At 38.2% G+C, this 22,208-nt stretch overlaps 1 protein-coding gene across 1 annotated transcript in view; it reads left to right on the top strand.

Annotated features, from left to right (window-relative positions):
- Positions 1-22,208, top strand: part of Ttn (titin) — a 269,037-nt gene that overhangs the window by 161,552 nt on the left and 85,277 nt on the right. The window contains exons 179-213 of the mRNA XM_076928942.1: positions 51-317; positions 432-695; positions 785-924; positions 1,064-1,190; positions 1,313-1,579; positions 1,707-1,973; positions 2,787-3,053; positions 3,142-3,281; positions 3,686-3,812; positions 4,603-4,745; positions 8,067-8,190; positions 8,824-9,090; positions 10,748-10,845; positions 11,508-11,676; positions 11,766-12,032; positions 12,137-12,403; positions 12,489-12,767; positions 12,861-13,269; positions 13,380-13,504; positions 13,610-13,876; positions 14,599-14,868; positions 14,964-15,266; positions 15,361-15,663; positions 15,909-16,096; positions 16,490-16,604; positions 16,712-16,996; positions 17,097-17,248; positions 18,674-18,821; positions 18,962-19,139; positions 19,972-20,093; positions 20,184-20,471; positions 20,574-20,870; positions 20,987-21,173; positions 21,589-21,704; positions 21,795-22,094. Coding sequence (XP_076785057.1) covers positions 51-317; positions 432-695; positions 785-924; positions 1,064-1,190; positions 1,313-1,579; positions 1,707-1,973; positions 2,787-3,053; positions 3,142-3,281; positions 3,686-3,812; positions 4,603-4,745; positions 8,067-8,190; positions 8,824-9,090; positions 10,748-10,845; positions 11,508-11,676; positions 11,766-12,032; positions 12,137-12,403; positions 12,489-12,767; positions 12,861-13,269; positions 13,380-13,504; positions 13,610-13,876; positions 14,599-14,868; positions 14,964-15,266; positions 15,361-15,663; positions 15,909-16,096; positions 16,490-16,604; positions 16,712-16,996; positions 17,097-17,248; positions 18,674-18,821; positions 18,962-19,139; positions 19,972-20,093; positions 20,184-20,471; positions 20,574-20,870; positions 20,987-21,173; positions 21,589-21,704; positions 21,795-22,094 — 7,533 coding nt within the window. The remainder of the gene's footprint in view (positions 1-50; positions 318-431; positions 696-784; positions 925-1,063; positions 1,191-1,312; positions 1,580-1,706; positions 1,974-2,786; positions 3,054-3,141; positions 3,282-3,685; positions 3,813-4,602; positions 4,746-8,066; positions 8,191-8,823; positions 9,091-10,747; positions 10,846-11,507; positions 11,677-11,765; positions 12,033-12,136; positions 12,404-12,488; positions 12,768-12,860; positions 13,270-13,379; positions 13,505-13,609; positions 13,877-14,598; positions 14,869-14,963; positions 15,267-15,360; positions 15,664-15,908; positions 16,097-16,489; positions 16,605-16,711; positions 16,997-17,096; positions 17,249-18,673; positions 18,822-18,961; positions 19,140-19,971; positions 20,094-20,183; positions 20,472-20,573; positions 20,871-20,986; positions 21,174-21,588; positions 21,705-21,794; positions 22,095-22,208) is intronic.

Below are 22,208 nucleotides of genomic sequence, written 5' to 3'. Positions count from 1 at the left end.
TTTGTGTAAATGACCTGCATTCCTGAATGTGTTGACTGCTTGCCCTGTAGGCATAAGACTGAAGTTTATATCGCCTCTGGAAGACCAAACAGTAAAAGAAGGCGAAACAGCAACTTTTGTCTGTGAGCTCTCTCATGAAAAAATGCACGTGTTCTGGTTCAAAAACGATGTCAAGCTGCACACAACCAGGACGGTGCTCATGTCTTCTGAGGGAAAGACTTATAAACTGGAAATAAGGGAGACAACACTGGATGATATCTCACAGATCAAAGCTCAAGTGAAGAACCTCAGCTCCACAGCCAATCTGAAGGTCTTGGGTAAGAGGGACCAGCTTTCAAAAGGGTAGCAATTCTATATGGCCGGCCCTAGAGTACTCGATAGGTGTCAGTTCCTACATTTTTTTCTGATAATATGATGGGTGTCTCTGGCAGAGGCCGATCCCTACTTCACCGTGAAATTACACGACAAGACTGGTGTAGAGAAGGATGAGATCATCCTCAAGTGTGAACTGAGTAAAGATGTGCCGGTCAAATGGTTCAAAGACGGGGAAGAGATCGTGCCTTCGCCCAAACATTCCGTCAAGACTGATGGCCTGCGCCGCATCTTAAAGATCAAGAAGGCAGAGCTTAAAGACAAAGGGGAATATGTGTGCGACTGTGGTACAGACACCACCAAGGCCAACGTCACTGTTGAGGGTGAGTTACCCCCAAATGTAAAACTTGCTATCTCAGAGGTTGCAATGTACTTGGCTCAGTTCCACTCATAAAAGTTTGTATACTTTCAGCTCGACTCATAAAAGTGGAGAAACCTCTGTATGGCGTGGAAGTGTTTGTTGGAGAAACTGCTCGCTTTGAAATTGAACTGTCTGAGCCTGATGTGCATGGCCAGTGGAAGTTAAAGGGAGAGCCTTTGACTGCTTCTCCTGTAAGTGAGCACAGAAGAGCAGATCAGATAGGAGGGTGTTGACTGTTTTTTTAGGTTCCCCTTCCCCAAAAGTACAATTCCTTGGTGGCTTGCAGGAAGTCCCATATATGTAACTACTATGTATGTTCTCTATTCATAGGACTGTGAAATCATCGAGGATGGGAAGAAACACGTCTTGGTTCTTTATAACTGTAAGCTGGACATGACTGGAGAGGTTTCCTTCCAGGCCGCCAATGCTAAATCAGCAGCCAACCTGAAAGTGAAAGGTACACCACACACAGAGGCACCTTTTAGGATTTTCTGTACAAAGTTCCGTGCTAAGACCCGGGAGCTGATGGGGGTGAAGGCAAGCATGCCCTGATGTAGTCCACTCCGGCTTCTCTTTCAGAATTGCCGCTCATTTTCATCACCCCTCTAAGCGACGTCAAAGTCTTTGAGAAAGATGAGGCTAAATTTGAGTGTGAAGTATCCAGGGAGCCCAAAACATTCCGCTGGCTGAAAGGAACCCAGGAAATCACCGGTGATGACAGATTTGAGCTCATCAAGGATGGCACCAGGCATTCATTGGTGATCAAGTCTGCAGCTTTTGAAGACGAAGCCAAATACATGTTTGAGGCTGAAGATAAGCGCACAAGTGGCAAACTGATCATTGAAGGTAGTTTGGTGGTTGTTGTTGCTGTTGCTGTTGTTGGATAGGCTGCCTATAGAATTATGGTTTTTCCATTTAATTTTACATTCCTTTGTTAAATGATGGAACTAAAGAGTTGGTCTTTCTTTAACAGGAATCCGTCTCAAGTTCCTGACCCCACTCAAGGATGTGACAGCCAAAGAAAGGGAAAATGCCGTGTTTACTGTGGAGCTGTCCCATGACAACATCCCAGTGAGCTGGTTCAAGAATGACCAGCGTCTGCACACCAGCAAGCGGGTCTCCATGCACGACGAAGGGAAAACGCACTCGATCACATTCAAAGATCTGTCTATTGACGACACCTCCCAAATTAGAGTGGAGGCCATGGGGATAAGTTCAGAAGCTAAACTCACTGTGCTGGGTAGGCATTTCTTAAGACTGAAATACATTATGACTCCAACAGAAAAGGCTAGAGTATGTGTGATGTGAAATAGTCTTCTGAGGCTAATACTGAATGAAAGTGTGCCTGAGAAACCATCACATGCATTGTCAAGTGTGTTTCTGAAATACATTTACCTGAATCTACAGAGAAGTGAGGTGCTCATCATTCTCTTAGGCTCATAAAAATTGTAAAAATCAGATTAAAACTGGCTTGTCATGTAAAATAAGCATGCGTAAATACTTTCTCCTTCCTTTACCAAAATTATCTCAGAGTAGTAACAGGCTTTCAGATTCCTACAGAGAGAAGTAGAAAGAATATAGTAAGTCTTATTATTCTCCTTGATCCTTTCTATAAGAAAATCTGTTTATGATATATAATATATAGAGACACTTTTATGGCAAACTATAGATACTCATGGCAAGCTATAGACACTCTCATGGCAAACTGTTGATAGAAGAAAATGATTCAAATCTGAAGCTTAAAGACTTCATGAGAATGCATAAGAACTTGGAATATTAAACAAATAACAAAGGAGCACGCACAAAGGCTCAACTGTGTGATATCTTTTAAGTTATTGGTCTTTTTTTTAAAAGTCCAAACATACTGCAGATGAGTTTGAATCATGTTAAAGTTCTGTACACCTTTCCAACATTTAGAAACTGAAGATAACAAATGATGAGCAATTGGTATCATTTTTATGCATAATTGGAACTCTCCGATACCAATAAACCTTCTCAGTGATTCCCAGCTCTTGCAGTGTATGATTGCTCTCCACTTAATCTTTACTTGCAGAGGGAGACCCATACTTCACAGGAAAGCTCCAAGATTACACAGGCGTAGAGAAAGATGAAGTGATTCTTCAGTGTGAAATCAGCAAAGCAGATGCACCTGTGAAATGGTTTAAGGACGGGAAGGAAATAAAGCCGTCTAAAAATGTTGTTATTAAGGCTGACGGCAAGAAACGTATGCTGATCCTCAAGAAAGCCTTGAAATCAGATATTGGCCAGTATACCTGTGACTGTGGGACAGACCAGACCTCTGGGAAGCTGGACATTGAAGGTGAAATTTCCATGAGTCTCCTCCTAGATGCCACGGGAGTCATTTCTGCCAGAGACTCATGACACATGATCACCCTTCATTTTTCCAGATCGGGAAATTAAACTGGTGCGACCCCTGTACAGTGTGGAGGTGATGGAGACGGAGACAGCCCGCTTTGAAACCGAAATCTCCGAAGATGATATTCATGCCAACTGGAAACTCAAGGGAGAGGCATTGCTCCAAACACCTGTACGGCTATTTCTGAACCTGTCAGCACTTAAGACAGATAGTGTGAGATGGAAAAAGACAGGCGAAAAGTCAGAGTGCATGTGGGGCATTTAAAACATGGTATCGGGTTCTATGTGGGACCTGTAGCAAAAGGGAGATGTTGGGATCTATGAATGGACTTGGAAGGTCACCTTTGCATTGATTTATGTCCAGCACACTATATGGATTCTATAATGTTTCTAGTTAAGAAGTACATAGCTAAACATAGTAGTTTTCCTGACGGTACCCAGTAGCTGTATTTCATGCATAAAGTTGTGTGTATCACCATTTATTTGTACCATCCTTTTATACATTATATTTTATACCTATTGGGGAAGAGTCTCAACATTACTCACTGTGAAATATCTTTCTATTCTTTGGCACAGGAATGTGAAATTAAAGAAGAAGGCAAGATCCATGTTCTTATCTTACACAACTGCCGCCTGGACCAGACTGGAGGTGTAGATTTCCAAGCTGCCAATGCCAAATCTAGTGCCCACCTTCGAGTTAAACGTAAGTAGTATATGTATGTGATAAAATTTTAACTCCAGATTGCCATGAAAAATAAATACACATGAAATTAATTGGGGTTAGAAAATGCTATTCTTGTATAAAAACTGGCTTTCTTGTATGTACTTTTTGACCTCCTGATATAAAAGTCCTTTGGATGCTGAAGACTTGAAATTTTTGGTGACTTTGTCATTTGAATAAAAGAACAAATTAAGCAAGTCAGATTTTCCCACTCTAGCAATCCTTTCCTTTGAAATAGATAAACATACGATTAAAAATTGAGAATTAAAAATTCTTAGGCCATTTCACTCTGACTATCCAACTGTAGCCCATGGAGAAGACCTTTGCTGTGTGGGCATTTTTTGACTCAAGAAGGGAGGCAGAAAAATTAGGTTCCCATTTTTGGAAGGTGCAAAGTGGTTGACGGACACCAACAGGCTGCAGGGCCAAGGACCCCTTGCCTCTCCCAATCAGAGCCTTAGTTATTTTGGAGGTCACATACCTTATGTAGCAAGAGGAACTTGACGCCTGGCAGAGAGACAGATGCAGCACAGATTTCTTGCTGACCTTGTATATCTGAAGAAGGGGCTCCTACAAATACCAGCTCTTTGGCTATCAGCTCTCCCCTTCTCAGCACCACGGGGCCACACATACATGGAAGTTAAAGCAGCAGCCAGTCTTGTGGCTCTTTCCTTCTTGAAGAAAACAACCATGGAAATGAAGAACTAAATCGATTTATCCTTGGGGAATTACAAAATGAGTAACACAAGACATCTTCTTTCCTCTCGAAAAGCACGGGTAATTGGTCTGCTGAGGCCTCTGAAGGATGTTACGGTGACCGCAGGGGAAACAGCCACCTTTGACTGCGAGCTCTCCTATGAGGATATCCCAGTGGAGTGGTACCTCAAAGGGAAGAAGCTGGAGCCTAATGATAAGGTAAACCACAAGCGCGCACTAGTCGTCTGCCTTTCTCTTCGCATTGCTTTCACTGTCCTCTGCTTTGTTCTTTCTAACGTTCTCTCCATGGTCTTTGATTGTTTTTTTCTTCCTCTAACTTGATTTCTGCTGAAACTGTAAGGCAGAGTTTTCAAATTTACATTAGGTTTAACTTTTTTTGTACTAAAATAGAAACAATTTTAAAAACGATCAGGTTGTAGTTTTTCTGAGGAAGGAATAAGAGAGGCAGATGTTCAGTAGCCATCAAGGCTAGCTTGTAGGAGAGTGCTGAAAACACAGCCTAGAGCAAAGGGACTTTCTAACTGGGCTCTTGGCAATGGCTCTGTTCATTAATTTTTCTGACTGCTTTTGTACTATCTAGTGTTCTGCATATACGCAGACTAAGAGGAGACTGGAACTCCATGTCAGGCAGTTGATAGAGCTGGAGAGATAACTTCTGAGCACATTTTCTCTTCTAGCATTTCTCCAGGGCTATTTTTAACACTCAAGTGCTTTGGGCTCTGCAAATTCTGGAATGCAAGGGGACTATTTAAAGTGCAGCTGGCAGAACAGGGGAGAAAGAAGGGTGCTCCGAACCCTGTGTGTAAATGATGAAACTCTTGAGAAGTTTCAGTAAACTACTACAGCTTTTACTAACATTCCTGAGGCTCAGTATTCAACCCCAACGTGAACACTAGCCATTTATTCAGATAGACCCAAATACAATTTGCCTAAAATTTACTACAATTTGTCTAAAATTTGCCTACAGTTAACCTATATATGTACCTCTGGGGTTCTGTCTAGATCAGGAAATTCAACTTATGCAAGCCCTGTACAGTAGAGGTGATACTCAAATTTGCTTTCATTGTAATTCATCATGTATTTTGAATTCTTAAAACAAACAAAAATACAGGACATTTCATTGTTCTGTGGCTTTCACATTGCTCTATACTCTAGAAATAATACTGACCATATGTAAAGCTTTCATACAAATCCAACTTTAATACAACCAGAAATCATCTGAAGGGGACTTAGTCTCACAAAGAAGCTGGAGTACTAGAGGACATTGTCTTCATGTAGATGTTTGAAAACAGGTTTTAAAAATTAGTATTCTACTAAAGAAGTCATAACTCTGTAACAGTCACATGGTAGGTGAGGGCCATGACCTTTAGTTTCCACTGTTAACTAGAAAAGGCAGCTGAACATTCCAACTGTAGCATAAGAATTAATTAAGCAGAAAACTTCCCACACAACAAAGTCTTTAAATACTGAACCAGGACTGGGTTTATCTCAAGTTTCTTGTTTTTATACATACATCTTTTTTTCCTATCCAGTCTAGTATAGTTACTTTCTTATTTGGGAGTCAAACTAGGACTTCTTTATTAAGGAAAGAAAAGAAAAGAAAAAAGAAAAAAGAAAAGGGTGACTCTTCATTCTAATATAAAAACTCTACTAAAATGTAGAGTTAAATGTAGATTCCTAAAAATCTTGCATTTGTTTCACTCAAAAAGGAAAATCTATTGTTATTAAATTCTTTCCTAGAGTTAGAAAGGGTGGGGCCACTGGAGCCAGAGGGCTGCTCACTGTCCCTGTGCATAGGAATGTTAATCCATCCCAGTACCTCCCAAAATAGGAATTCTTTGAGGAACTTGTTCTCGTACAAATGTAAAGTTACATGTTCACTTATTACATGTTATAGATTTTGTTTAAGTTAAATCCGATAGCACAAACTTGTTCTTGTGAGTTTAATTCAGGTTTTGTATCTATACGATACTCTGTAAACTCTTTAACCTCTCCAACAGTGAGACAATACAGCATACAGACATGGGGACTGGAGGACAGCATTTTAGAACTAACCTATCATTTTCTTTCACTTTTGTTTTTTTTTTTTCTTTTGGCCAAGTAAAAACTGCTAATTCTCAGTGACTTTTGGTAATTGTAATAGCTTGGTAATGCCTTCTGTATTCCTCTATTATGCCCCATTATAAATTAATATTTTAAAGAATAACTTCATAATATTATATATTCTACCAAAAATATTTGGCATTCATTTTGTTGATTTGTTTTATCTGTCTATTATTTTCTTTTTTGTTTGCTTTTCATTTGATTAAACTGACTATATTTTATATATGCCATTTATTGAAAACCCACTATATTCTTGGCAACATATTCAGTGGCAGAATATTCTATCTATGTCTCAGAATAATTCAGGTGACAAATCAGTGCATTGATAGATATTAAATATTTGTGCATGTGTTAGAAACTGAAGTTCATTTTAAATAGTTATAAGCCAAAGTTCAAAAGTCAAAGTCAGACATTTTTTTTAAAGTTCCATTCAGACCCTATGTCCTCAGATAAGTAGCAGCTGTGTGTACCTAGGATAAGTCTTAACTACTGTCCCTTAGCTGTGTACTGTTCTTTACTGTTGTTTTAGTGGTTCTCAATATTAAGGACACTATGAATAACTATGCCATGTTCTTGTTTGAGGAAAATACTTTTGAGTGAAACTGTATTCCTGATTGTTTCTTCTACCACTAGCAAAATAAATAAAAATAATTTCACCAGAAAACCTGACATAATTCCAAAGTGTTTTAATGGACACTCAGTGTAAACCCAATCTCAATGACAGGACAGAGCTTTTGAGGTTCTTAGAGTCTATAACTAGACATATGCCAATCTTCTCATTACCTCAAGAATGATTCTACCTTAACAGCACCAATGATGTCTGATTTATTAAACACGGGAAACAGGAAGAATCAGCATCAATGACAAAAAAATTCAGAAATTGTACAAATTACTTTAATGATGGATCACATTTATTTGCAAATTAAATTCAGTTGCTAAAATAAAGGGGAGGAAGAGTTTCAGCTTCTATTTACATAATTGCCTTCCCTTTAGAACCTACAATTTACTTTTAGAAAAAAAAAAAAAAACTACTTTAAGCTTATAATGGCCAATCATTTTATTCTTTTACTTTTAGCTTTTCTATATTTTCTTTCTGCACATAAACCCTGAAGCCAAATAAAAGTGCATACATATTTACAATTACATGTATTTTTCACAAGATCAGAAATATAGATAGATAGAAGTTGGTCTGTGCAAGCTCAGTGTAAAAGGTCACCTCATACTTGTATAATTAAGAAAGGCTAAAATGTTCCTAAAAGTTTTGATACTGTTGGCTGAAGTCACTTTAAAAAATTTATATATCTAGTTATAAATCAATGTGAATGACACTCTTCCATAGTTTACCAAAATGAATTAAGATGCATTCTGGGTGGCAATTTCATTTATGTTACCTGCACTCCTTTAAAATACAAATAGGTGGTGACACGTTCAGAAGGAAGAGTTCACACCCTCACCCTGAGAGATGTGAAGCTAGAAGATGCTGGTGAAGTCCAACTCACAGCAAAGGATTTCAAGACTCAGGCCAATCTCTTTGTGAAAGGTAATTAGAAAGCGTATTCCTAAATACACGCAATGAAGACAATCACAGATAATGCGACTCTTAATTGTTTTGTGGGAGAGTACCACAGATCATTATAATCAAGTAACCAAAAGTCTAATTTTACATTTTGGCATAATAAAATACAGGGTGGTTTTTTATCAAGAGGCAGTGGTAGTGCATGCCTTTTTTACGCTTATATATTCTTTCTGTCCTGGTTTTATTATTGTATTTTTCACTAGTTCTAAATACAACTGCTAAAATAATTATTACCAGTCCATTTTATGAATTAGTGTTAGCCATTATAACCTTTATGTTTCATAATTATTTTTCTTGTAAGTTGCAAGAAGTAGAGGATTGCCACAAGTTTGGAACCAACCTGATCTACAGAGTAGGTTTCCAGGAGAGCTAAGGAAAGGGAAGAAAAACAAAACAAAACATAGAAAGGTAGTTTTTTTCCCCCCTCTGTATATATAAATCAATGACAAAACATCATTGTGGAAGGAAAACATCTAAATGAAAAATAGCTTTACAAATGAGCAAACCGAGACGCAGCCCCGGAGATGCAAGAGTGAATCAGAGAAAGTTCTGGAACTCTTGGAGAAGGGAAACAGCTAATAAGTATGATTCTTTCAGAACCCCCGGTTGAGTTCACTAAGCCTCTTGAGGACCAGACGGTCGAAGAGGAGGCCACTGCAGTACTGGAGTGTGAAGTGTCCAGAGAAAATGCCAAAGTGAAGTGGTTCAAAAATGGGACAGAAATCCTCAAAAGCAAGAAGTATGAAATTGTGGCCGATGGCAGGGTCAGAAAACTCATTATTCATGGTTGTACCCCAGAGGATATCAAAACATACACTTGTGATGCTAAAGATTTTAAGACCTCCTGTAACCTGAACGTTGTCCGTAAGTATTCCTCCACAGGACTTGGCATTTGCAACTCTTTGTAGCCAAAACAACCAACACACATAATGCATGCCCTTCTTGGCCTAATCGTAATTCTTGGCAACTCACAGTATGGATGCTGACCTAACCTGATACTTCACATGTTTCTTTACAAACTTCCTTGTGCTCTGTCTGGCCTTGGAAAAGATACCAACCACTTTTCACGACACTGCTGCGCTCTTTGTCTGTATGTGGTTACACCCACTGTATGACTATCTTGCTAGAGATGAAAACAGAGTCACAAAGAGAAGTACAGAACCCTGATTCCATTTGGAAGATAAGTTTCAGGCCTGGGAAATATCTAAAAAATAAGAATGAAAAGTTGTTTGAATACTTGAGAACAACGGTGCTATGATAACAACCAATCACATAATGCAATCTGAGAGTAAGAATGGATGAGAAGCTGAGTGAGCCCAGGATCTTTAAGTCCTGATTCTTTGAATGAAGAACTCTGTTGGTTTTTGACTATTGCTTCTTCTCCTGGTAAAGAGATCCCCTCTCTTCTCTCAGTATGCCAACTGCTAGCTAGCTCATTTCCTTTGTTTTTTCCTTTGTCCAGGGAAATATTTTTCGTGGTCCATTTTTGTGCAGTGTTTGTTTGGCTCTGTTGCTTCTTATCTGTTGACAACTAAAACCTAGTGGCTTTGACTGTGCTTCCAGCTTCTTGTACTATGTCATCCCTTCCATGCTTGGGTGTCTCTACCGTATCATCCTTTAGAGGAGTCCCTTGGGGTTCCTTCCCCTTGTCGTCTACTTCCTGTTGGAGAAGGCTCAGCCATGGTGGCTTATCTTCTAGCCTTCTAGCTAGCATTGGTCTGAGAGACTCAATGATCAAGAAGGGCTTGGAAGGCTTCTTAAGAAGCTCTGAAAGATGGAAGGGTGAGGAGGCGGCTTCTCCATCCTGCACAGCAGCAGACAGATTTCTGGAGATGCATGAACCAACAGATATAAAAGCTGAATCAGTGTCCCATGCAGAACAGTGTTTGTCACACTAGTACATGCCTGACTTGTGTATGAAGTCTTTAAAGCTGAGTTAAAAATGAAAAGCTGGATGTAGATGGTTCCAGTTAGACTTGTGCCTCACAGCTATATGTACTTCAAACTATTGTCTTTGAATTCTACTGGGTTTACAGTGATGTTTCTTTCCTTTCTAGTGTTTCCTTTGACAAATAATTATCCTTCAACTCTGATATAGTACCAAAAGAAAGAAGGCACTTGCTTCAGTAATCTTTCAAAAGAACTGAGATGGGTCCCAATTTGAAAGAACTAAGTTGGTAGCACAGTAAGACATAATTGATGTGAATTAGAAAGAGATCAAGAGCAAAGCATTATTCCCAGTGGAAGCTGCAAGGGGTTTCTAAATCAGTGGCAGACTATCAAGATGGCCACAAGTGGCACATGACTTTGATCCTAGCACCCAGGAAGCAGAGGCAGGCAGATCTCTGAGTTCAAGACCAGCCTGGTCTACAGAATGAGTTCCAGGACAGCCAGGGCTACAGAGAGGAAACTCTGTCTTGGAGAAAAAGAAAGAAAGTCACTTTTTCTTATTGTATACCAGAGAAATAGTGGGAAAGGTTTGCAGAAGCCTCATTTGAATTCCTATATCATTCTCTTCCAGCTCCTCATGTGGAATTCTTAAGACCACTCACAGACCTCCAAGTTAAAGAAAAAGAAACAGCTCGGTTTGAGTGTGAAATTTCCAAAGAAAATGAGAAGGTCTGTAACAACATAAGTGTTGATTAATATTAATAAGTCTGATTATCAGGTTGCTTTGTTTACTTTTGGCCAAAATGGAAGGAAAGAAGAAACCAGCTAAGCCTTTCTTTCTGGCTTCCATTTTAGATTAAATTTATGCTACTATTAAAGACAGACTTAATTGTTCTCTTAAGTGCCACTTATTACTGTCACATAAAAAACTCTGGACTCACAAGAGATTTATTATTTTAAGCCACATGGAATTGATGTTTTCTTAGATTAAAAAAAAAAAAGTCAAATAGTAGTAATTCCGTGTCTCAGCTAAGTAGTTCTAGTTACCATGAACTATCAGCCTATCGGTTCACATCAGTGGAGATGGTTTGTGTGATGTCTAAGGGCCCTTTAGACACAAAACCCCATCATTTGTTTTTCCATAATTGGTAAGAGTATTACAGCAGATCAACAGTACTTGGTAACTTTGTTCTTGATTTTTTTATTTTTATTTATATTTTTCTGTCTTCCTTTATACATATTATAATATTTATGGTCCTCTTTTAAATATACTATAATGTCTTATGATTGATTTTAAAAGGACCCTTGGGGTCCTAGTTCATGTCATGGATACCATGTGAAGGAATAATATAACAAGTTATTTTAAGAAATCTATTTGTCTTAAAATATAGGTCCAGTGGTTTAAAGATGGTGCTGAAATTAAAAAGGGCAAAAAGTATGACATCATTTCTAAAGGACCAGTACGAATTCTTGTCATCAACAAATGTCTACTGAATGATGAAGCCGAATATTCCTGTGAAGTGAGGACAGCAAGAACTTCTGGCATGCTGACAGTCCTAGGTGAGTGTGTAGGCTTTCTTTGCCTAAGCATACTAGTCAGGAAAACCAACTTCCAGTTTTACTGACTGTGTCTGTGTTCTTTTCTGCAGAAGAAGAAGCTGTCTTCACAAAAAATCTTGCCAACCTTGAAGTTAGTGAAGGAGACACTATCAAACTGGTGTGCGAAGTCTCCAAGCCTGGAGCAGAAGTGACTTGGTACAAAGGAGATGAGGAGATCATTGAAACAGGAAGATTTGAAATACTTACTGATGGAAGGAAGAGAATCTTGATCATTCAGAATGCACAGCTTGAGGATGCGGGCAGCTATAACTGCCGACTCCCAAGTTCTCGAACAGACAGCAAAGTCAAAGTACACGGTATGAAAATCTCAGCGAAGGACATGTCATTCCTTGCATCTATTCTTGCTGTATTAAGATACAAATGCCAATGTTTTCACTGTCTTCCAACTTTTTCTTTTCAGAACTTGCTGCTGAATTCATCTCAAAACCTCAAAACCTTGAAATTCTTGAAGGAGAAAAGGCTGAGTTTGTCTGTACTATCTCAAAGGAAAGCTTTGAAGTTCAGTGGAAGAGGGACGATCAGACACTTGAATCTGGAGATAAATATGACATCATTGCTGATGGCAAAAAGAGAGTCCTAGTCGTAAAGGATGCCACATTACAAGACATGGGTACTTATGTGGTCATGGTTGGAGCTGCCAGAGCTGCGGCTCACCTGACAGTCATTGGTAAGTGGGTCCTTGCTTCATTGGAGTTGTATATCTGTAGTTTTGATCCCACATCATACTACAAAATCTTACTGATTGTTTACAGAAAAACTCAGGATCATAGTTCCTCTTAAGGACACCAAGGTGAAGGAGCAACAAGAGGTTGTCTTCAACTGCGAAGTCAATACTGAAGGTGCCAAGGCCAAATGGTTCAGAAATGAAGAAGCCATATTTGATAGTTCGAAATACATCATTCTCCAAAAAGACCTGGTCTACACCCTCAGAATCAGAGATGCACGGTTAGATGACCAAGCTAACTTCAATGTGTCTTTGACCAATCACAGAGGTGAAAATGTTAAAAGTGCAGCTAATCTAATAGTGGAAGGTATGTGATTTACATGACACTAGAGAATTTTCCCACAGCAATCTATATTATGCAAACAACTAGATTCAACCTTATTTTTCTCTATCACCACAGAGGAAGATCTTAGGATTGTTGAACCTCTTAAAGATATTGAAACAATGGAGAAGAAGTCGGTCACATTCTGGTGCAAGGTGAATCGTCTCAATGTGACTCTGAAGTGGACCAAAAATGGAGAAGAAGTGGCTTTTGACAACCGTATATCATACCGAATTGATAAGTACAAGCACTCTCTAATCATCAAGGACTGTGGCTTCCCAGATGAAGGTGAATACATCGTTACTGCTGGACAAGATAAATCTGTGGCAGAGCTGCTCATCATAGAAGCCCCGACAGAATTCGTGGAGCACCTGGAAGACCAGACGGTCACAGAGTTTGACGATGCTGTCTTCTCCTGCCAGCTCTCCAGAGAGAAAGCAAATGTAAAATGGTACAGAAACGGAAGAGAAATCAAGGAAGGCAAAAAGTATGCAGAAAGTGTCTGCCCTCACTCTGTTGCTTTGTGTGCACCTTGACATCAGACATTTGCCTAATATTCATGCTACAAGCTAACTAATCACTCAATCTCTTCTTTAGATACAAATTTGAAAAAGATGGGAGCATACACAGGCTCATCATAAAGGACTGCAGGCTGGAGGATGAGTGTGAATATGCTTGTGGCGTAGAAGACCGGAAGTCCCGAGCTAGACTCTTTGTAGAAGGTTAGTATTTGCTTCAAGAATAAATCTAGCTGAAGGGACAAGTTTTTACAATGCTGATAGAAATACAAGCACATATCTGTTTTTATTTTTACATTTTCTCTCCAGAAATCCCAGTTGAGATTATCAGGCCTCCCCAAGACATTCTTGAGGCGCCCGGTGCAGACGTTATCTTCTTGGCTGAACTCAACAAAGATAAAGTGGAGGTCCAATGGCTTAGAAATAACATGATCGTTGTCCAGGGTGACAAGCACCAGATGATGAGTGAAGGAAAGATACACAGGCTACAGATTTGTGATATTAAGCCACGTGACCAGGGCGAATACAGATTTATTGCCAAAGATAAAGAAGCCAGGGCTAAACTTGAATTAGCAGGTAAACTGCTTTCTTTTGCTTTGCTTTGCTGTGTCCTTGTCATATCACAAACCTCCATAGATTTCAGATTTTACAACTAAAACAAAACTTCTGCTTTACCTATCTACAAAGTGGAAATGGTCAGCAGCATCTTTACATGTCAAATCACTGGGTTATTCGTGGCCCATGGCAGCTGCTCATGACTTCATAGAGTTAACGAGAGTCCCTCGCTCTACTGATATACAACTCTTATGGCTCTTTTAAATATGTTCTCATCTTGACCTAAGAAACTTGCAAGGGTTTCCCCCCTGCCAAAACCCCACTGTACACACACACACACACACACACACACACACACACACATACACACAAAGCTGTCTGATTTATCCTGAACTAAGTATGCAGTACTTTATAAAAAACATATTTTATAAAATAATTTCAACAAGAAAATCAAAACCTGTTTCACCACATTCTAGGTCCTCTGTGAATATTTTTAACTAAGACTGGATATTAATGATTGTATGCCATCTTCACCAAGCCTCTGTTTCCAAATACTGATCATTTGGAGTAGGAAAAAAGTATAATAACTCTCCAACAGAATTCACTGTTATGAAATTATTGTGGTATACTTCCAAAGTTATGATAATGTTTGTTATCAAATCTATAGTAAAAAAAAAAATCTATGCCATAGCATGACAACAGTATATAACTCAAACATGTCTGCATGTTCTCTGTCTCTCTAGCTGCACCTAAAATCAAGACAGCTGATCAAGACCTCGTGGTTGATGCTGGCCAGCCTCTGACAATGGTGGTGCCCTATGATGCTTACCCCAAAGCAGAAGCTGAATGGTTTAAAGAAAACGAACCTCTGTCTACAAAAACAGTTGATACTACAGCTGAGCAGACTTCTTTCAGAATCTTAGAAGCCAAGAAGGAAGACAAGGGGAGGTATAAAATCGTGCTGCAGAACAAGCATGGAAAAGCAGAAGGTTTCATCAATTTACGAGTTATTGGTAAGCCAACCAAATCACTCAAACTTGATTGATTGGTTCCAGCACAAGCTTAAAAATATAACACCACTAAAAATTCTGTGATGTGTAAATTACAGATGTCCCTGGGCCTGTTCGTAACTTAGAAGTGACAGAAACATTTGATGGCGAAGTAAGTCTCGCATGGGAAGAACCATTAACGGATGGTGGGAGCAAAATCATAGGCTACGTTGTTGAAAGGCGTGACATCAAGAGAAAGACCTGGGTTATGGTCACTGACCGAGCGGACAGCTGTGAGTTCACTGTCACTGGACTACAGAAAGGAGGAGTGGAGTACCTGTTCCGTGTGAGTGCAAGGAACAGAGTTGGCACTGGAGAACCCGTAGAAACTGACAATCCTGTAGAGGCAAGGAGTAAATATGGTAAGTGTTTAAGTAGATCACCAACTAGCTTAGCTTTGTGTTTACCCACAACATAACCCAAATCCATGTGTGTTCTTTCTTTGGTGATGTTCAGATGTTCCAGGCCCTCCTTTGAATGTAACCATCACTGATGTGAATAGATTTGGTGTCTCGTTGACATGGGAGCCACCAGAGTATGATGGAGGTGCTGAAATCACAAACTATGTGATTGAACTGAGAGACAAGACTTCTATCAGATGGGACACTGCCATGACTGTAAGAGCTGAGGACCTGTCAGCAACTGTCACTGACGTGGTTGAAGGACAGGAGTATAGTTTCCGTGTCAGAGCCCAGAACCGAATCGGAGTTGGGAAACCAAGTGCAGCCACACCCTTTGTCAAAGTTGCTGACCCAATAGGTAAGGTCATTTAACAACAACAAAAAGAAAATAAACATTGCATATGACCCAAGAATTAAATCTATTAATTCAAGTAATTCTAATCCAATAACAGGTAGAGCATAAAAAAAATATTAGAACAAAATTGTAAAGGTCAAGATTGTGCCCACATAGTTCATAAACTTGTCTTGATGAGCTCGTTACAATCACTCTATGTCTTAATAAATTACCATCCAATACAATTGTATTGCTTCCTGCCATTTTAGAGAGACCAAGTCCTCCTGTGAACCTAAGTGCCTCAGAACAGACACAGTCATCAGTTCAGCTCACATGGGAGCCTCCTCTGAAAGATGGAGGCAGCCCCATACTGGGCTATATAATTGAAAGACGTGAGGAAGGAAAGGAGAATTGGATTCGCTGTAATATGAAACCTGTCCCTGAACTGACTTACAAGGTAAGGAGTTTGCATCTAAAAAATGTGATTTTATATATCTATCTATATCTATATATCTATATATCTATATATCTATATATAGATATATCTATATATCTATATATCTATATATCTGTATCTCTATATATCTATATATCTATATATCTGTATCTCTATATCTCTATATATCTATATATCTATATATCTATATATCTGTATCTCTATATCTCTATATCTCTATCTATAGCTAATCTATGATAGATATAGATATATTTGTTTATACATTATATTATAATATAATACATTGTAATATATAACATATGTAATATGTTATATATAAAATATTATATCTATGTTCATGGTTTTAAATTTTAAATGGTTATGCTATTAACAAATACTAACTTATAATTCTAGGTCACTGGATTGCAGAAAGGGAACAAATATTTATACAGAGTATCTGCAGAAAATGCAGCTGGTGTTTCAGACCCATCTGAGATCCTTGGTCCTCTCACTGCTGATGATGCCTTTGGTAAATAGATATTTTGCTTTTTAGATTAGGGAATAGCACAGACCTTCTTTGGTGTACCAGGGATGTAAATATGGTACTAGAGATTCATTGATTTTTCTCTTTGGTAGTTGAACCAACAATGGACTTGAGTGCATTTAAAGATGGTCTGGAAGTCATAGTTCCCAATCCCATCAAGATCCTGGTCCCAAGCACAGGCTATCCAAGACCAAAAGCAACCTGGACTTTTGGAGATCAAGTACTTGAAGAGGGGGATCGTGTGAAAATGAAGACAATATCAGCCTATGCTGAACTTGTCATTTCTCCAAGTGAGCGAACAGACAAGGGCATTTACACGCTCACATTAGAAAACCCTGTGAAGTCCATTTCTGGAGAAATTGATGTCAATGTAATTGGTAAGGAACTAAATTCTTGTTCTCTAATGTGATTTGGTTAAATTAACCCATACTGGCTTGAATCATATTGACTTTCACTGCCTTTTTTTTTTTTTATTAGCTCCTCCAAGTGCACCCAAGGAACTGAAATATAGTGATGTAACAAAGGATTCTGTACATTTGACTTGGGAACCACCAGATGATGATGGAGGAAGTCCATTAACTGGATATGTTGTTGAAAAGAGAGATATGAGCCGGAAAACATGGACTAAAGTGAGTGTCGCTTACTAATACGGCAACTTTAAAATCCCAGGAGGAGGCTGGGAGGCCATACAAATGGGCCATGTCTCACAAAAAAGTATCAAAACCTTTTTAACACATTGAGCTATTGTTTCCTTGGGTAATTTAACCTGCATTTGGCATATTTGCTCCCTTTTGTCCTCAGCTTGGCTTATTGAATATATAAAAGAAAGCTTACCTACATACCTGCTATCTAAGGAGTTCCCCAAATGCATGTGTTGAGCTGTAAGCATTTCAAAGGAGGCATTCACTGTCCCTGTGGTCATGTTTGCACTCACTGCACGGGATTTACCTTAGTTGATTGATCTGCCACTGTTTTCTCCATTTATGCTGGTTTCAATCTATACATTTTACAGTCCCAGAAATAGAGCTTAGATGCTTATACATGCTAGATAGCAACTGTACTACTGAGTTCACCCCCAGCCCATTATTAGTCTCATTTAAAATTAAATTTCTAATAAACAAACTACCATCTTTTTAATGCATGCAAGCTACGAATCAATTTCTCATTGTATTGAGAATACTATTATAGTCTTAATATTATTATAACCCACATATTATTATATTAATATTATAATATTAATTATAATATAATATATATTAATATTACAATATCAATATATTATTATAATTAATATTAATATAATTATTATATTAATATTATAATATTAATATGATATGATATTAATATTATAATATTAATATAATGTAATATTAATATAATATTAATATTATAATATTTAATATAATATTAATATTATATTAATATAATATAATATTAATATTAATTATATTGATATTATATAATATTAATATTATATTATATTAATATAATATTAATATAGTTAATATAATATAATATATTAATATAATATTAATATAATATAATATTAATATGATTAATATAATATAATATAATAATTAATATAATATTAATATAATTGATATAATATTAATAATGTATTAATATATTAATATAATATTGTACTATTAATATAATATAATTATTATATTATTTTATTATAATAATTATATATACTATGATAATATAATATATTATATATAATATATAATAATATAATATATAATATGTATAATATATATTATATTTTTCTAATATAAAATTAATATGAAAATAACACTAAGTTTTCATGCAAAACAACTTTAGAGTAAGCAGAATATAGTGGCACATGCTCGTAGAGGCTGAGGCAGAACTGTAAATTTAGAGCCAACCTGGACTATACAGTAGATATAGACTCTAGGCCAGCCTGGACTACACAAAAAATCTCAGTCTTAAAAAACAAATAGTTTGTATCTGTAGTCATGGTAAAAAATAATATTTTTGACTTGAGAAAATACTCAAGGAAGATAATCAGTGAACTGTTTCTTTGTTGCCAGGTTATGGACTTTGTTACTGATCTAGAATTCACAGTTCCTGATCTTGTTCAAGGAAAGGAATATCTATTCAAAGTCTGTGCTCGAAACAAGTGTGGCCCTGGAGCACCTGCATATACTGACGAACCTGTAAATATGTCTGCTCCTGCAAGTAAGTGCATGTCCTATGGGTTTATGCCTGATCTGATTTTAGACCCAGAGTTGAAGTTTGGGGAAAGGGCACAGGTTGTTAACATGGAGGTAACTTAGAGCAGCCTGTCTAAGATTAACTCCCTCTTTTAAATATTACAGCGGTACCTGACCCACCAGAGAATGTTAAGTGGAGAGACAGAACTGCCAACAGCATCTTCCTAACATGGGATCCTCCTAAAAATGATGGAGGCTCACGCATCAAAGGATATATAGTTGAAAAATGTCCGCGTGGTTCTGATAAATGGGTTGCCTGTGGAGAACCTGTTCCAGATACAAAGTAGGTGTTTGGTTGTTTTTAAATTAAAATTTAAATAAAAAATTAAATCGAAGAATTCTGATTCCTACCCAGTAGAATGGGTTTTACCTGGGCAATGTTAACTGTTAATTTTCCTCACCAACAATTCCCCTAGTATAGCTGTCTGCTTCTATAAAGTTCAGCTGAGCATAGTCTTGTTCAAGGTTTTCATTAGTCATGATAATAAAAAGGCCAGAAAAGAGCCAAGCATAGCTTGATCCTAAAAACCTGACTGGGGCAACCCCGGAATGAAGAAATGGAAGACACAACAGATAGGCATAGAAAATCTGTGGTCCAGAGAGATTTGCGCTCTGTACAGAAGGCATCTTCTATAAGGTCAGCAAACTCAGCAGGTTTATTATGTACAGCAAAAAGAGGAGGGGTTAGACATCTCAGTGGGAGGTCTTAGTAGGAGAGACATAAACACCCAGAAGGCAGATGCCTAGGTTGATAGTTTGTATGCATCAGTCTTACCTGAAGGTCAACTGTCAACACCGGCACTTAGGCCAGAGGAAGGCTTGGCCATTTCCATGGCTCTGAGGACATGGTTATGCTTCTTTCAACAACACAATTCTTCAGGACTTCATCCATTCCTGACATCCTGACACATTCAGTGCTTCCTCCACTTTCCATAGCCCAGATATTTAATTGAAAAGCTACTACTATGTTAGTGGTATGAATTTTAGAAAAATAACCCTACTATGTATATTTTCACACATATATTAAACACATATGTATCACTATAAGCATAATAGATTATCTACGTGGCAATAAAAACCCTGTGGTTTTGTTTTTTTTTTTTTTTTTTTGACAGAATGGAAGTGACAGGTCTTGAGGAAGGCAAATGGTATGCCTATCGCGTGAAGGCCTTGAATAGGCAAGGTGCTAGCAAGCCAAGCAAACCTACTGAAGAAATCCAGGCAGTGGACACACAGGGTATTTACCATTCCTTCTTGCTTGTCCATCAGGTCTCTAACCTTGTCTACTTGAACTTGCTAACAGCTTAAATAATCTTTTCCAATTCAGAGGCTCCTGAGATCTTCCTTGATGTGAAGCTCCTGGCTGGTATCACTGTGAAAGCTGGAACAAAGATCGAACTTCCTGCCACTGTGACTGGAAAACCAGAACCTAAAATAACTTGGACAAAGGCTGATACCCTTCTAAGGGCAGACCAAAGAATCACCATTGAAAATGTTCCTAAGAAGTCCACAGTGACAATCACAGACAGTAAGAGAAGTGATACAGGCACATACATCATAGAAGCTGTGAACGTCTGCGGCCGGGCCACTGCTGTGGTGGAAGTGAATGTCTTAGGTAAGGGAAGCTCTTGTTTTTATGAGGATCCAATTCACTGTGGCTACTTTCTGGAACAAAACACAGGTTAAAACATGTTTTTCCATGTACTATCACCCACAGATAAACCCGGACCACCAGCTGCCTTTGACATCACAGATGTAACCAATGAGTCATGTCTTCTGACCTGGAACCCACCAAGAGACGATGGTGGGTCTAAGATCACAAACTATGTTGTAGAGAGAAAAGCTACGGACAGTGACGTGTGGCATAAGCTCTCATCAACTGTTAAGGACACAAACTTCAAGGCAACCAAATTAACACCCAACAAAGAGTACATCTTCAGAGTCGCTGCAGAAAACATGTATGGGGTCGGTGAGCCAGTTCAAGCTGCTCCAATAATAGCCAAATATCAGTTTGGTAAGATTCTTAATCTGCTAACTAAAAAAAAAAAACATAAAAAATTCTATGCCAACCTTGCAGTTAGGTGTTAAGTACAGAACGTATGAGTTTTTATATCATTATCCTGTCTATAGATCCACCTGGACCTCCAACTCGCTTAGAACCTTCTGATATCACTAAAGATGCAGTGACACTCACATGGTGTGAGCCAGATGATGACGGTGGCAGCCCTATCACTGGATACTGGGTTGAAAGATTAGATCCTGACACTGATAAATGGGTCCGATGCAATAAGATGCCAGTGAAGGACACGACATACAGGTAAGTTCACCCCACATCTCCAACATCTCATCATGTATTAAAACAGCAACATATTTAGTTGTTGGCATTCTAGTACTCCCTTTGATCATGTGTGATTACACATTAAGAAATTTTAATCACTTTTACTTTTACTGCCAGTTGTCACGTGATTTTTAAATGACATGAATCTCATCCAATGGCACATATCTGTTATCTATAAAATGTTACCTAGTTGTAGACAATTACAGATATACTAAAAGCGATATATTTGTGTCTAATATAAAGAATGTGACTATTAAAACTATTTTAAACTTATGTTAAAGTACTCAGTAAAATTTACAAATTTATTCCCACTGTTTAAATAAATTAGCCTCTTCTATACATAGTATATATAGTTACTACTTCTTACCATGATGTTACCTTGTCTCTGCTCCAGGGTAAAAGGTCTCACCAACAAGAAAAAGTACAGATTCCGAGTGCTTGCTGAAAATTTGGCAGGACCAGGAAAACCAAGTAGATCAACTGAACCAATCTTAATAAAGGATCCAATAGGTATATTATTTATATGATTCTCTGTGGTTACTTTGAGGCATATATTAACTCTCTTTGGACAAAACAAGTAATGATGTCATTGGCTTGCAGATCCTCCATGGCCCCCTGGAAAACCAACTGTAAAGGATATAGGCAAAACCTCATTAGTATTGAACTGGACCAAGCCAGAACACGATGGAGGGGCAAAGATCGAGTCTTACGTCATTGAGATGCTAAAGACCGGAACAGATGAGTGGGTCAGAGTGGCCGAGGGAGTTCCGACCACCGAGCATTTGCTCACAGGGCTAATGGAAGGCCAGGAATACTCATTCCGAGTGAGAGCGGTAAACAAGGCTGGAGAGAGCGAGCCCAGTGAACCCAGCGACCCTGTGCTTTGCCGGGAGAAACTATGTAAGTCCCTCTTGCATTCTGAGAACTAAAGTCTAAGGGAAAATATAAACCACACTACTGTTATTTCCATCTTTGCCTTTTTGTTTTGTTGTAACTATGAAAAGAACATTTGGT

The sequence above is a fragment of the Arvicanthis niloticus genome, chromosome 2 (assembly GCF_011762505.2).
Source record: "Arvicanthis niloticus isolate mArvNil1 chromosome 2, mArvNil1.pat.X, whole genome shotgun sequence".
NCBI lineage: Eukaryota > Metazoa > Chordata > Mammalia > Rodentia > Muridae > Arvicanthis > Arvicanthis niloticus.
Note: the sequence above shows the minus strand (reverse complement) of the source record. Positions and strands in the feature narration are given on the sequence as shown.